The 16,393-nt window shown below is 45.0% G+C and overlaps 1 protein-coding gene across 1 annotated transcript; it reads left to right on the top strand.

Moving 5' to 3' along the window:
- Nucleotides 1-1,893: 1,893 nt before the first annotated feature.
- On the top strand, nt 1,894-3,208 carry PtA15_16A323 (uncharacterized protein; the record flags this gene model as incomplete). Its single annotated transcript, XM_053164002.1, has 2 exons — nt 1,894-1,917; nt 2,021-3,208. The coding sequence occupies 2 exons, from the start codon at nt 1,894-1,896 to the stop codon at nt 3,206-3,208; spliced, it is 1,212 nt and encodes a 403-aa protein (XP_053027970.1).
- Nucleotides 3,209-16,393: the final 13,185 nt, after the last annotated feature.

Genomic DNA, 16,393 nt, shown 5'->3' with positions numbered 1-16,393 from the left:
CCCATCTTCAAACATATGTGAAATAAATTTTTGACCCTTTGGGTGATGGAAACTGTGGATTTCAATGCATTGCCAAAGCTCTTGGGTACAAGCCCATCAATGGTTGGTTCTGTGTCAGGAACGAAATGCTGGCAGAGGCAAAAGCAAACAAAAACCTTTACTTGAAGCTTCAGGGAGGCGAGACGTAAATCAATAAGATCATCGCAGGCCTTGAGGTGGACGGCTTGGAATCTGATATCAAACACAAAAATTGGCTTGACAAACTCTCTCATGGACAAATGCTTGCAAATGCATATGTCCGTCTGATCATTTTTCTTTCCTTAGAATCCTGCAACTCTTATCTTCCGCTCCGACTTGGCCCTGTTGCTGGAGCTTCAAAGCCGTTATACCTGCTACACGTGAATGGAAATCACTGGGTCCTCGCGAATGTTGAGGGGTACGATGGCGTACAACCAATTCCTCCAGTTATGAAGGCCTCCAGAAATACTACTAAAAATGTGAAAGTCTGGTATGATATCATCAAGAAGGGCTTGGATCTTTTTGCAGCCAAGGCACCTTAGAATCAAGCATCTTCCATTAGTTCTTTCCTTTGAATTTATGCTGTTTTCCTTCTCTTTTTTCTTGATTATTGAATACAAATACAAATCTTATGTTCTTGAAAATTTGCGCTGACCTGGCCCACATGGCTTGCTTGCAATTGCAGCAATCAAACTTTCTTGGAGTGCACTCCAAGGGGTAATCTGGAAGATTGGAGTGCACCCCAGTGTACTCCATTTGTCATAGTCCTGATTGGAGTGTGCAGCCCAAGTCTCTTCTGGAAAATTGGAGTACATTCCTGAGCACTCCAAATTTTATGGAGTGATCAAGAAAGCACACCAAAAATAGGTGGTTTTTGGAGTGACCATGCCAGTACTCTAATGTATATGGAGTGCCCAAGCCGGTACTCCTATCTTTGGGAGTGCAATTCTTCAGTACTCCAAAATATTTGGAGTACCTTGTCAGGTTAGCCAAAAACATGGAGTGCATGAAGTAAAAACATGGAGTGCATTTAGGCTGACCCAATTGCAAAGGATTTGAGCTGTGAGATTGGCCGTGAACCAGAGAACAGCAAATTGTCTTGATTGTTGAAATCAAATTGTCTAGGCACATATTGTGTTTTGAATAATTCTTGGACATTTGGGTAATCCCCCCCTCCATCACAAAAACACCAACTTCACTTGATGTATGCCAAAAATGGGGTTCACTCACAGATTCTACTGGTATCCAGCTACAAATGCCTCCCAGACCCCAAAAGTGTAGCTTTTAAACTTTCCGGTGCAGAACTAGTTTTGGAAAAGTGTCCAAGCTTTTTTCAAAACACAATATAACACATGTAATATGGCTATTGGGCGTATTCTGGCCCATTCTTATTTACTGGTAACCCAAGTGCTTTGGTTGAGGGCTAGTTTATGCATTATGCATATGAGTACACCAGGCGCGGGGGCTTGAGCTCCAGGCAACAGATTTAAATCAACACAATTCCACACACTTCCTTGACACGAGTACTAGAAGTTTAGTACCGCGCGCAGAATGGACCCCTTCCAATATTGAGCGACTTGGCAAGTGAAACCCTTCAGATACTGTATCTCGAGGTTATTTCAAGTTTTAGGAAGCCTGGCGGAGCCCGAGATACAAGATTCAGCAGGCCTTGGGGCGGGCAAGTTACTGAAGGCCTTGGGGCGACCCAAGCTGTGATAGGTGGATGGGATCAAGGTGGGAGCAAACTTCGCCCACCCGGCCATCACAAAGGATTCACTCACAAGCAGCCAACCTGCAATGTTAAAGCATTTCTTATATTCAGTCAAGCGATCTCAATAGCGATAAGTCAAAGATTCACCAGCAGTTGGGCCAGTTATGAAGCTTTTCCTCGTGATCCTAGTTGAGTCCAAGTAGATATTCGGAAATTAACGTACATCGAGCAAACCAACAAACTGATCACTATGCATCGAACTTTTCTCTTGAACTTTTTGCTCGTGTGTAGATCGTGGTAGCGACGGCCGCTCCTACAGGGCAAACAGAACATTATCTAGCAAATGGCCCCGATATGCGAGAGATTTCAACCGCCACGACTAGCCCATCTTCAGAGTTATATTTTCGACAGGAAACTCGCCCGCCGACCAGGGATTCTGAGAGAAGCAGCCCTGGTTCTCAACCTGCAGGATTCTTTCGATCGATGCGCCGGCGATTATTTTCCTGCACTCGTCCCCCAAGTCCCAATGCCCATCGATCAGCCGAGTTGGAAGCAATTATCCAACAAGATGCTGACACTACTGCCGCCCAGCCAATGACAAACTTTCGTCGCCCAATTGCCAATGCCCGTCGATTTGAAGAGTTAGAAGCAATAATCCGAGAAGGTATTGCCGCTCATCTCGCCCAGCCAATGACAAACTCTCCTCCCCCAATTCCCAATGCCCATCAATTAGATGAGATACGAGCATTGGACCGAGAACGTCGTGCCACTGATCTCGCCGAGCGATTTACAAACCCAGGATGGCTCGCATACTTCGAGGCCGAAAGACCGGAGCATCAGCACCAGCCGGACGAGGCGGAAGACTGGGAAGCCTGGTACAATCTACATACCGAGATTTTGGGATATATGCCTTATAACGAGAAATTAAAAATCAAAAACATTCGGCAGGGTATATTCTCATTGGCTGAAGCTCGACGCTTGCAAAACACGATCGCAGCTAGCGAGCCTGGCGAAAGTAATGCACTTGCCACTTCTCATCGTGCGAGAGGTGGGCTTGAACCAGCCAGCAGCAAATCAGAGAACCTTCAGCATCAGCCAATGAACGAGGATCAGCACATCAATCGTGGCAAGACCATAGAGAATCACGAAGGCAGCGTAGTTTTGAATCCGTCCCATCAAGTATTGGATCATGACAAAACCGCCGATAAGCAACACCGCAGCTCATCTTCGAACCCGCCCCGTAAAGTATCGCGTGTCATACTAGGAGTTGAAAGCCAAAGTACATGTGCAAATTGTAGGGTAGACTTTCTGCCGCCTACCAAAGACCCCGAGAATCAGTGGTCCTTTGCTGAAGTTACAAGGCTCAAGTGCGGACATTGCTTCCACTCTGGATGTATTCGACCGTGGGTGGTCAAATACAAAAATAAATCATGCCCACTTTGTCGCCAGCTCCTAGATTTGCAAGACTCAAGCCATTGAACAGGCAGGATCTCACAGTCATTTCTTTCCGGCTCTAGTGAACAGAAAAGTGCGGGGTATATTGTAAGGGACCAAATTATGAAGCACATTAGCCCAGTTTGCATTTGAGTCTTATAGATTAATTTCACGGAATTTATCATAAAAAATACATCAAATATTCAACTTGTTCAGAACCATTAAAATTGACTATGTCAGAATTCTAGCACTCCCTCTCTGGTAATATGCTCATATTTCTTCTCAGCCCCTCCAACAAAATCCCAAACCCTCATTTTCCCTCTGATTTTTGAATCACTCATAATGCATAGACTTATCCATTGTCTTCATGGTGAAACAATGATTCTTGGTGACTTGTTTAATCTGCAATCTCAAAAAGGAACAGCCAGAAACCATGATGGTCAGCCACACATGCACCTTCCACTTAATCCCAAAAGAAGGAGCCAAAGGTTCCACAGCAACAATACCAGTTTCCATTTGCCTCAAAAAACTATGGCTGGAAGACTATTGAGGTGCATAGGTCAAACAGTCCTCTGCTGTGGGGCAAACAAAAAACAATCAAATCTTAAGATAAGGTAATAGAATCCAAACTTTGAGTGACAAGCTCAACTAATGACAACGACGGCACCAGTACAATACACCTGATAGAAAGAGGAATTGAATAAAGAATATGATGAGTTTAATAAAAAAACAAGATATTGATCTATTTGATGCAATTAGATGGACCCAACCAAGATGTATTTAGTCCAACTTAGTTTCCTTGTGTTGTACCTTATTCATATTGTCTCATAAAGGCACCAACTTGTCTTCACTTAATTTGGTTTATCTGCAGCTGTGCATCCACCTACTCAACATTTTGACTGATTTGCTTAGCTCACAACTCATTGCTGCTCTCATATGTGTTCCTCCTCTTTCTCCATTAAACACAACAAATCACCAGTTGAACGCCACAGTGCGGTAATTTTAGGGTTAAGTGGGGGATGTGTTGTGTTTTCAAGAAAGCTGTGACAGACCTACCTGGGGTGGCTGGGCTGGCATGTTGATCATGAGGAAGTGGTGGGTTGGGTGAAAGCTGGGGTGGTGAGGCAAGATTTTGACATGTAACATCAAGGCAAATCCAGCGCATAGTACATCAGGCAACATACCATCACCAAAAGGGTGCCAACAGTGTTGTGTTTGTGGCAGAACTGTTGTTATGTTTTGGGTGTGAGGGGGGCCTGAGGATACTTGTTGTCAAGCCATGGCAGGGAGGGTTGAAAAACTTCATTATCTACAAGGATCCTCAGAAAAGAAAAAAGGAGGCAGGGGAGGGGAAGTGTGAGTATTTAGTATTTGTGGGAGAAGAGGGAGGGGGAGAATACAGGGGCAGTGTTGAGGCCAGAGTGGGTTGAGGAGGAGAGCTCAGAGAGGTTGGTGAACACAGCTGAATACAGATTGATGCACAAGAGAAATGAGACAGAAAGTCCTCTTTGCATACTTTGAGGAGCAATTTTGAAAGACTGAAGGAGATTTTAATTGGGATTGAGCTTCCTATCAGCTTAACTAACTGTTGGCTGATTGTTGCTGTAATCTTCCCATTTGATCCCAGAAGCTGTAATATCAATCAATCCAGATATCCCTACACATGATATTGACCAAAGGTTTTACAAGCAATTGAGCACCCATTGGTTCTATCCAATCACCTCGCAGCAATTCTATTGGGAGGTGGATACCCCATAGCAACGCCCGCGTGCGCTCTGGGTGCCTTAGCCGCACTTCTGGTGCGCTTGCGGGGGATTGCTAAGAGAGAGGATCCTCTGGTTTTGTAGTGAGGCTTCAGGACGTGTTCAGTGGTGTGACGCCACCTAGGCTGTCCCAAGGACCGGCTCCCCAAGACAGCCGCGTGAGGGTAGAGGAGGGGCATTGCTCCCCCATGGAGTTCCCACGCCAGCCCCCGGGCCCTGAGGAGAGACACTATAGCGCCGCCGTAAAGATCTGGCTGTGTCTGTACAGTTGGGTCCCAGTAGACTAGTGGAGCCCTAGGAGCTCTCCTCCGGTATTGAGGCGCACACGGGAGTGTGCCAAGGTTGGTGCTCAACGGTATCCTTGGTGTGTTTCCACACCAGTTCCTCTCTTGTTTTCTTTATATTTATGTAGTCTTTTATATGCTTCTACTATAGTCAGTTTGTATTGAGTCTGTCATATCTCTGATCCTGGAGCCATTTACTCACTGAATAAAAAACCCTTTGTCCAAGTGTGAACAGTTCCTCAGTGTCACAAGACTTAGTCCTGAACATCAGTCTTGCAACCCCTGTGCCCCTCAACAGACCAAGGGCAGAAAAGCTCTCAGATGTGGAAGGTGGCTTTTCATTTATATTGGCAACTTGCGCTTGAATTCAAAGACTGTCACACAGTAGAGAATGTCGACCATTACCCGTTTGGCGCAGGTGCCCGTTTTTTTGGAAAAAGCAGTGCAGTACTACTGCCCCCAAGTACCGCTTTCCCCCCAACGGATTAATCAGGTAGCCCCCGGACCCCTGGCCCTTGGCCCGCTTTGAGCTGCCCTCCCCTCAATGACCAACCTTTTGCGGTCATTGAGGGGAGGACCTTTTGATGACGCGTCCATTCTGGTCATCAAGGACACCTCTTTGTGAACTTTTGAATGAAAAAATCTGGGGTACCCGCCTAAAAGACCCGTGGTACCCGCCAGGTGGTGCCCAATGCGGTGCGGGGTGCCCATTTTTGGCAAAAACTGTGCGGGTACCGGCGGTGTAAATGGTACCTAGGTATTTTTTGACATTCTATGTCACACAGACAGAAGAATTTTGGATTGCCGTAGGAGGACAAGTATCTTTTCTGGCCAACAGGAAAATCCTGTTGATTTTTTGGAGTGAATACTACAGAATAGCATGACGGAAAAGGCTTAAATCCCTGGACCTTTGTCTGATTTAATTTCTGTGTAGGGACATGCAATGTGACATAACACTGTGTTTGTTGTTTAGAAGCAGTGTAATGAATTTTTCCATGCATTGGACTTTCATGTTTGAATAGACAGATAAAACAGGTCTTGGATTTCAGGTAGCGGATAGGTTAGAGTTATAAATTTGAAGCTTCAACCAAGGCAAAGGGTTTGGCACAACGGAGGTGAATGCCCTTGGGAAACCCAAATCCCGCTAGTGGTTTGAACCAAACACCGGTGTAAGACTCAAAAGTGGTTGTGAAACCCTTTTGCTGAATGGAGAAGGGGATGAAGGAGGTGCAAGCTCTGCCCTTCTATACTACCAGCTACAAGACCCACCAAGGTAAGCTTGGCAATTTTTAATAAGTGATAGGAGTGGTTAGCTCAAGATAAGTTTCTTGTGACACAGTATAAAAAGGTTGTTATTCAGTATGTAAGGGTTGTTACATGTAAGTAAGAGGGTTGAGTGGGTACGTAAGTGTTTTGGGTGATGGGTGAGTATAAAACTTGATGAGTAATAAACTCAGGAACTACAAATGGGGGGGGAGAGCTCCTTATATAGACAAATTTGAGGGATTTTGGCTCCAGGGCAGCCCCTGAGTGAGGTGTTTTAGCTGGCCTGTGCTGTACAACATGAGGGAGTTAAGAGGGAGTGGCTGTGTACAATTTATGCAAGGAGTGCATACATGAGGGGGGGATGTGCCAAATGATGTCATAGTTCATGCAAGGGGTGCATAAGCTGTGCAGAGAATGATCATGTGATGTAATAAGACCAAACAAAGTGGAGTTAGAAGGAACTAGAATGTGGGGAACCATTCAGTTGAAGGGGCACAGCCTGCAGGGGCAGTGCTGCATGATGTAATATACATAACAAAAAAAATCCAAACCAATATATGTAGTGGGGATAGAATGGTGCGGGGAAAGGTGACTTGAGGCGCCTGACAGGTGGTTGACTGGGTGCTACAGGTTGTCTAAAGGGTCTAACTTCCAGTGTAGTGGGGCTCCAGTGATGCTTCCAGTGGGGACTAGGGGTTACTTTAGTCGTGGAGTCCATTTATGGTGTCCAATGGATGGTATCTTGAGGCCTTCTGTATGTACATGAGGAAAACTTTAGATTTTTCACATTTTTGAGTACCACACTGGGCAACCAAAGAAACAAAAAGCGCGACAAAACGTGGCAAAAAGACGATGACAACGACGGAAGGTCAGTAGATGATCTCGTGGTCCTCAATGGCGCAATTGGTGAGCATTAAAATCTCGCTGGTTTCCTCCTGCTCCTCGTTGTCATCACCGTCATCATTGATCTTGTCCTCGCCACCAAGGAGTGTTGTTCCTCAGGGCAGGAACGGGTTTGGGCGGAGGGGATGGGGGAGGGTGGAGAGCGTCGTGGTTTGAGAAACAGTGGGGCAGGGGGGCAAGTGAGGAAGGGGATGTGGAATCTTGGAGATGCCATGCGGCCGTACAGCTCTCTTCCCGGTCCGTAATCCAGGGCCACGTGGCCTTGCTAGGGCGCCTTGGCGCGTACAGGTGTTATGTAGCTCAGGCGGAGGTCCCAAAAGGGACTAAACAGTCCACAGTATGGAGCTGCTACATATGTAACGACTCGTGCTGATGAATCATGGGTTATGAAGCTATGCGGCTGATTAATACACCTGCTTTGTAGATCAAAAATCATGCAGATCACCTTGGCAGGATTGATCATTTAGATTTGATCTACGTGGAGCTATGACGTATCTGCTTTTGTGATGTTGTCATCGGAGTTGAGCAAAAATTTGTCTTTATGTTCCTCTCTTTGGTTCTTGTTTTTCTTTCTTTCTTTCCTTTCTTTCCCTATTGGGATATTCTTTGTTATAGTTTCTCACCATTAAATACAAAATCTTATCCAAGTAATTCATTCTCACGATAAACAATCAATCAACAATAATCTCATCAAACGTGACTGAAACCTAAAATCATAGTTATCCTAGTTCTACTAGTCCAGCATCTGGCGAACTATCTTCTGAGATAGTTTCATAGCCATATATCAAAGAAATTAGTATGTATGCAGGCCTTCACAATTATATCCCCATCATTTCCAAAAATTCCCTTATAAATAAATTTTTGCCCAAACAAATATGTCCGACAACTCTAAAATTGCACCAATAACTTCTATTAGTAACTCTCCAACCTTTACCCCCACACCTCCGCCTGTGGCACCTCTTCCAATACCAGGACCATCTCAAGGACCATTGTATCAACCTCCGTTTTTTTCCGTCAATAATCCCTTGCCTATTGACCATAATTCTCCTTTGTTCATGACGTTCTCACTGCGTCACATTTCTTCGGTTTTTCCTCAACCCGCTGTTCAACCACCCCTTCAAGGTTCTTCTTGCTTGGCCGAGCATCCTGGTCATACGGAGGATGATATTACAGCTTTGCTTTCAAATCTGCGGGTCAATAACTCAACTCAATTGACCTTAATTGAGGCGCAGGCGGCTTCAATTTCTCTTTTGACCGCGCAGGCCCGACAAGACAAGAAATCAATATCATCTTTACAATCCAAGACAAAGAACATCAAGGGAGTTTTTAATGCGGAGTTGTTGGAGAATCAATTGGAGCATCAACAATCAATTGCTCATCTTCGCGGATTGTTGGAAGGTTCAAATGATGTGCTGGGGGGTCGACTGGGACGATTAGAAGTTTTAAGTACTCATCCTATTTTGGAGAGACCCAGAGTTTTTATTGAACCGCCCCATCAACCCCATATTTCTTTCACCGGGGCACCACGCGAGACTAATAATTTCTCCTTTACCATGAGACACACTTTTGAGCGGATTGGCAAGCAGTTTAATACTTAAAAATAGAAGATCATGTGGATATTGGGTTATTTTTGCGTGGTGGCGTGGGTTGCTTTTGAGTAATGCGGAGGCGCTTCATTTGCCAACTCTTAGAGCATTGGCTAGTATGGACTACATCTTAGCTGAGCTCCGCAATTCCAATTCCTTTATTAATGCGATCGAACATACGTTTGCTAATCACCGTGAGTATGAAGAGGCTGAGGCGGCCTTTTATGCCGCTTGACAGGGGAATAAGACTATCAAGGAATTTAATATATTATTCAACTCTCTTCTCCGCCCTCTTCAATTGGATGAACGTTAGAAGTGCAAGGCTTACAACAAGGCAATCGATTCCAATCTCATCAAATTGGCTCTCATTCGCGGACCATGGAACGACGTCATTGATTTGGGGGCTGAACAAGAGGTTGCGGTTTTGGTTTCCCGAAATGTTGCTGGTGTCGCCAAGATCCTCGACCCAAAATCAAATCAGCCTTGTGTGGTTAATCACCCTCAACCCCGTTTACCAGCCCATCAACCTCCAGCAAAGATTCCTGATGGAGATGCAATGGAGATAGATGAAACTTCTACAGCGATGAAGGACGTGGGCTTTTCTTATCCCGACTTTTGTCAAGAGTGTGTAGATTGCAACATCTGCATTTGATGCGGTGGGGCTTTCGACGATGCGCACTATCAGGCTGGGGGTTGTCCTTTGGGTCGGGAGATGAAAATGAATCTTTTGGAAATGTTACAGCTATGGAAGGAGTGGGGCGGTGCGGTTCAACGGAAGAAGGGCAAGCGGAGTGATTCCATATGGGCGCCAGAGAACTTGTCTCGTTGCGCATCTACCTTTTCTCGTGCCAAGGGGAATGAGCAGTCTGACAAGAGCCAAGCTCCTGCAAAAAGCGACAGTCGCTGGCGGAAATTGACGGCTTACCGTTCAAGCAGCAATCTTCTAGTTCTCAGGACCAACCGGCGGACCCAGCTTTCTCTGCCGAAACTATCAACATGGGAGAGATGTCCGCTGGGGATGTGTTTTTCAACACTTGTATGTCTGAAAAGATGAATGCAACCGACTGTAAGCAAACCCATCTGGTTAAAAGAGCTTCGGTTTCGGACAGCCGACCTTTCTTCAACGGGAGTTTGCTGGTGAATAATAAATCCAAAACTGAAGCTTATTTTTTGGTTGATTCGGGCGCATTTGCGTCGTTTATTGATATTTCTTTTGCACAGAAACATAAAATACAGACGACGGGCTTGGAGGCGCCTGTGCATTGTAAATCGTTTGACAGTTCGACTGCGGCTTCCGGTCATATTGTGTCATTTATAAAAGGGGAAGTTTTGATTCCCACTGTTTGTGGTACCTTTCTTTTTTCTCATGTGAATCTATACTTAACCAAATTAGCCTCAGCCGATGTGATTTTAGGGAACTCATGGTTAAAAGATTCCGGCTCATTTGTTGGTGGATCTGATAGCAGCATTGTAATGTATGAATGTGTTCAGGAGATAAAGCTTAACCTTTGTAATGAAGCAGATTCACTCACAAATGAGTTCTCCAATGTTTTTGTCACTGAGTCATTAGCGCGGCTTCCACCACATAGGGGTCAGTTTGATTGCATGGTAAACTTGAAAGATGGGGCAGTTCCCCCTTTTGGCAAGATGTACAATCACAGTAAATCAGAGTGAGATGAACTGAAAAGATATGTTGACAAAAATCTTGCAAAAGGATTTAGGGTCAGCCTAAATGCACTCCAAACTTTTACTTCGTGCACTCCACATTTTTGGCTTTGGGGGGCCAGCACTCCAAAAAAGTTGGAGTGCCTTGATTTTGTACTCCCAAAACATGGAGTCCCCAGATGGGCACTCCATGTTTATTGGAGTACACAACTGGGTACTCCAAAATTGACCAAAATAGGGGAGTGCAGCTAGATGCACTCCAAAAAAAATGGAGTGCAAGCCCAAGCACTCCACCTTTTCAGTGAAGGATTTGGCTTTGCACTCCAGCTGGCAAATACCAAATGGAGTGCATTGGGGTGCACTCCAAGTCTCCTTTTTTTTGGAGTGCCCACAGCAATCGCACCCCTCGATGACCGGTCTGGACCGGTCATCAAGGGGACTTACACGACCGGTCATCCAGAGGACTCATACCTCTCGATGACCCGCGCGGACCGGTCAACAGTCAGTCACACCTCTTGATGACCGGTGTGTACCGGCCATCAAGGGGAGGTGCTACTCTCAATGACCGGTCTTTACCGGTCATCGAGGGGACTCCCACCTCTTGATGACCGGCGCGGACCGGTCATCAGTCACACCTCCCGATGACCGGTATTTACCGGTCATCGAGAGGACTCACACCTCTCGATGATCGGTCAGACCGGTCATCCAGGGGACTCACACCTCTCGATGATTGGTCAGTCCGGTCATCAAGGGTAATAACACCTCTTGATGACCGGTCATCACTGGTCATCGAGGTGAGTCACATCTCTCAATGACCGGTCAGACCGGTCATCGAGGGTAATAACACCTCTCGATGACCGGTGATGACCGGTCATTGAGGGGAATAACACCTCCTCTGGATGACCGGTGTGTACCGGCCATTGAGGGGAGGTGCTACTCTCGATGACCGGTCATCACCGGTCATCAAGAGGTGTGAGTCCCCTCAATGACCGGTCTGTGCTGGTCACCGAGGGGAGTAGCACCTCCTCTCAATGACCGGTCAGACCGACCGGTCATCAAGAGTAGCACCTCTCCTCAATGGCCGGTACACACCGGTCATCCAGAGGAGGTGTTATTCCCCTCAATGACCGGTCATCACCGGTCATTGAGAGGTGTTATTACCCTTGATGACCGGTCTGACCGGTCATCGAGAGATGTGACTCACCTCGATGACCAGTGATGACCGGTCATCGAGAGGTGTTATTACCCTCAATGACCGGACTGCCCAATCATCAAGAGGTGGGAGCCCTCTCGATGACCGGTGATGACCGGTCATTGAGAGGAGGTGTTATTAGGCTCAATGACCGGTGTGACCGATCATCAAGGTGCGAGTCCCCTCGATGACCGGTCTGTGCCGGTCATTGGGAGGTGTGACCGGTCCGCGCTGGTCATTGAGAGGTCGGTGACCGGCACAGACCGGTCATCGAGAGGAGATGTTACTCCCCTCAATGACCGGTCTGCGGTGATTTCCCTCAATGACCGGCGGTCCGGTACAGACCGGTCATTGAGAGGAGATGTTAATCCGCTCAATGCCGGTCTGTACCGGTCATGGATATCAGGAGGATCAAGTGGGGTGTGTTTGTACATAGCCCGGTTGAAGTTGTAGGCACTCCCCTTTTGAGGAGGAGAAATATCAGGAATGGAGTGCTGGGGGAATGCACTCCAATCTGATGGAGTGAGACTCATGGGCACTCATTACATTTCCTGGCCACTGGAGTTCTTTGTGGTGCACTCCAAAGAGTCGTGAGTCCCCGGTTCCACACTCCAATTGACTTGGAGTACTCTAGTCTGTACTCCAACAATCATTGGAGTGCACACTCCATACACTCACTTTTGGAGTGCTTTTGGGATTTTTTTGGAGTGCATTTAGGCTGACCCAAGGATTTATTAGGGTGTCTTCTTTGTCTGCGGCAGCGCCAATTTTCTATGTTAAGGTTGAAGGTAAGGCTGATCAACCTTGTGTGGATTATCGTATTCTGAACAGAATGACGGGCTGTGTCAGCCTTTGAGTCAACTCAGCTGACCTAAAGTCTGCCTTTATCTACTTTTTACGTATGAATTACTTCATATCTTTTTCATCTTAAGAGATAACCTTGTTTTTACTTCATATTCTGTTTCCTCACGTAATTTTGACCCTAGTTACAACTTACCAATTTTTTGTAACTATACTCCTTCCCTGAGTTATTGAGTTGTGGCGCCCATGCGCAGTTGTGACGTGTCAGCACTACCAGGCGCGCCAAACCACATGTACATATTTAAATTACATAAGCAAACTGTGAAAATTTTCGTAGTCAGGATCCCCCTTGCCTGAGGCGAATCAACAGACTCCAGCACACCAGAACCACATCCCAGAGAACCCCAGGATCACCACCAAAGAGATTACCACACTCCCAGTATACCTACCATCACAGGCGCCTAGGATATTGACAGTAAGTAACCTATTTCACTGAACCTTGTTTATCTCAGAGGTACAACTCTGTGTCTTGCTTGATCTGCTCTTTTCTGCTGGCCTTTGCCTTATTCTTGATCACAGCGCTGTCCCTTCATAACTGCTTCTTTTTCTGTGGTTTTTGTAAGAAACAAACCACATAGGTTTCCCTTTAAAGAACCTTGACTATCCAGAAGGAAGCTAAAAAATTGTGGCTGGATTAAACTTATCTAATCCAGGATCCCTCCACATTTCTTTGGTGAGAGGAGGCTGTAGCACTCTCTAGCACAGCTTGGCAGCACTCTTCTGAAGAGTTAGCATTGCCAGTGGATGTGCATTCCCACCAGAATAGCCTTGAACATCTGCTTATCTTGATCCTGCTCAGTTTCTCTCTCTTTCTCTCTCTCTCTTTTATATTTGTATTTTCTTTATCCAAAGAAATCCAAATATTCCCCCCTTTCTTTCTTGTGTCCTGCGGTCACTATAGAGACTCAGGCTCACAGTCTGAGACTCTTACCCGTTGCCAGTCATTGCTCATTTACTGAATAACTTACAAGGTTGTAAATTTTTGTCTAAGATAGATCTTAAGGCGGCCTTTAATTTGCTCAGGGTGGCGGAAGGTCATGAATGCAACGGTGGGTCACTACTTTACAGTTATTGGTAAAGTAGCGTTATCGTAGCAATTTTTGGTCACTCTACGATAACCGGACTGGTAACCACTGTGAAATATGGTGTGATATTGATAACGTACTCAGGGAGAGGTTTTTTTTCAAGGAAGCTACGATATCTATGCGCAGAGCAGCAGTTATTGAGCAATAAAAGGCCATTTTAGGGCAAATTTGGCCTTTCATTGCTCATTAATGTGTTCATTCACCAGTAACAGCTGTATGAAAGGGCCATTTTAGGGCAAAATTGGCCTTTGATTAGGGGGGTTCACAATAGGATAAAAGTAAAATTTTAAAGTCAACTTTAAGGCCTTTAAAAACATTTTTTGCAAAATCTGGCAAAACACATGGGATTGGGTTTCTGCTGACAATCAGCAGAGCTTCTTCACTTTTTAAAAAATTGTGCATAAAGGCCTTAAAATTGGATTTAAAGTTTTATTTTTATCCTAATTTGAACCCCCCTATTACAATAACTTGTTAATTTACCAGCAACAGCCTTATGAAGAAAGGCCAGTTACAATAAGCATGACATGGCTATCTGCGCGCTAGCAATAACAATAACTGTGAAAAAAATAACTGAAGGTTACTCTCCCGGCCTGGTTATCGTAGAGTAAAGTAGCGACCCACCGTTGCTGAATGGAAAACTGTGTTTTGAACCCCCTGGGGCTTGTACAAATATCAAGTTATGCCGTTTGGATCGGCTAATGCGGTGGCGACTTTCCAGCTCTTCATCCAACATGTATTACTTGAGTTCTTGGACGTCTGCTGTTTTGTTTATATAGATGAAATCCTCATTTATTCTAGAGACAGACATCAACATCTAAAGGATTTAAATAACATCTTGCAAAAGCTGAGAGAATTCTTGTTGAAAGCCTCTCTCTATAAGTGCCAGTTCTTTTGTAAGAAGGTTACGTTTCTTGGTTTTGACATTACTGATCAGTGTCAGCCTTAGAGTCAACACAGTTGACCTAAAACTGCCTTTTATCTCTATTTTATACCCAAATGTGTTCATATCTTTTTGACCTTAACACATAAGGTTGTTTTGACTTCAGATTCTGATTTCTCATGCAATTCTGACCCTAGTGTTCACTGATCACTTTCCAATATCTCTACTCCTTCATAGAGTTTGTGGTTTGTGACACACATGCGCAGCGGCGCCGTGTAGTCGCGCCTGAGCGCTCCAAACCACATGTACATGTGTGATTATGTCATCCAACTTTGAAAATTTTCGAAGTCAGGATCCCCCATGCAGCTGGAGGATCCACAGACTTCAGCACACCAGAACCACACCCCAGATAACCCCAGGATCACCACCAAAGAGATTACCACGCTCCCAGTATACCTACTGTCACAGGCGCCTAGTATATTGACAGTAAGTAACCTCTTTCACTGAACATTGTTTATCTCAGAGGTACAACTCTGTGTCTTGATTGATCTGCTCTTCTTTACTGGCCTTTGCCTTATCCTTGATCACAGGGCTGTCCCTGCTTAACATCATTCTTTTTCTGTGGTTTTTGCAAGAAACAAACCACATAGGTTTCCCTTTGAAGAACCTTGACTATCCAGAAGCAAGCTAAAAAATTGTGGCTGGATTAAAGTTGTCTAATCCAGGATCCCTCCACCTTTCTTTGGTGAGAGGAGGCTGTAGCACTCTCCAGCACAGCTTGGCAGAACTCTTCTGAAGAGGTAGCATTGCCAGTGGACTTGCATTCCCACCAGAGAAACCTTGAATATCTGCTTATCTTGAATCTGCTCAGTTTCTCTCTCTCTCTTTCTCTCTCTCTCTTATTTGTATTTTCTTTATCCAAAGAAATCCAAATATTCCCCTCTTCTTTCTTGTGTCCTGCTGTCACTATAGAGACTCAGGCTCACAGAACACTTGCCTCCCGCATCTCACTCGTAATCAATCAAGAACATAAACAAATCCAATTCTCTGATTCACATTGATCTGCTGCTACATCAAAGATCAAGATATTTGAGACGACACTCCTCTTTCTTGTCTGTTGCACAAGTCCGGTGAAGATTTAACTTGGACCGCCTTCACTAGCTTCCAACTTGGTGAGAAATGCAGCCAGCATTTCCATACATCACTCTCTCATCCTTGACCCCTCAATCATCAACACTAACCTCCTTTCCTTCTTTCATCAGTCATATCTTAGATCACTCAGCGCTATACTTGATTCTAAATCTTATTTCTCTTGTTTCCTATAACCATAGGGTTTGTCTATTCTTGTTTTCCATTTCAAAATATCCTCAACTAATCTTTTTTTATTCTTCACTTCCAGACTCATCAGACTCGTCTCAATTCCCTATCAATTGTTTATTGTTAGATTTATTGATTCTTCTTCAGGGTTGGTTTTATTATTTCCTTTTCTCATCTTTATGTTTTCTTCATTGTTCTCATATTCATGCTTCTCTCCAGCTTCTGGTGTTATTCTTTAGTGAAATTCAATCATAGGTTCTTTAAATGGCGGAGTTGCAGAAAAGGAAAGGTAAGGCGTTGAATTCTTAGAGATGGTAGGCAGGCCTTATTTTGTAACGACTTGCGCCGATGAATCATGGGTTATGGAGTTATGCGGCTGATTAATACGCCTGCTTTGTAGATCACAAATCATGCAGATTAAAAGAATA

Source organism: Puccinia triticina, chromosome 16A (genome assembly GCF_026914185.1).
Source record: "Puccinia triticina chromosome 16A, complete sequence".
Lineage (NCBI taxonomy): Eukaryota > Fungi > Basidiomycota > Pucciniomycetes > Pucciniales > Pucciniaceae > Puccinia > Puccinia triticina.
Note: the sequence above shows the minus strand (reverse complement) of the source record. Positions and strands in the feature narration are given on the sequence as shown.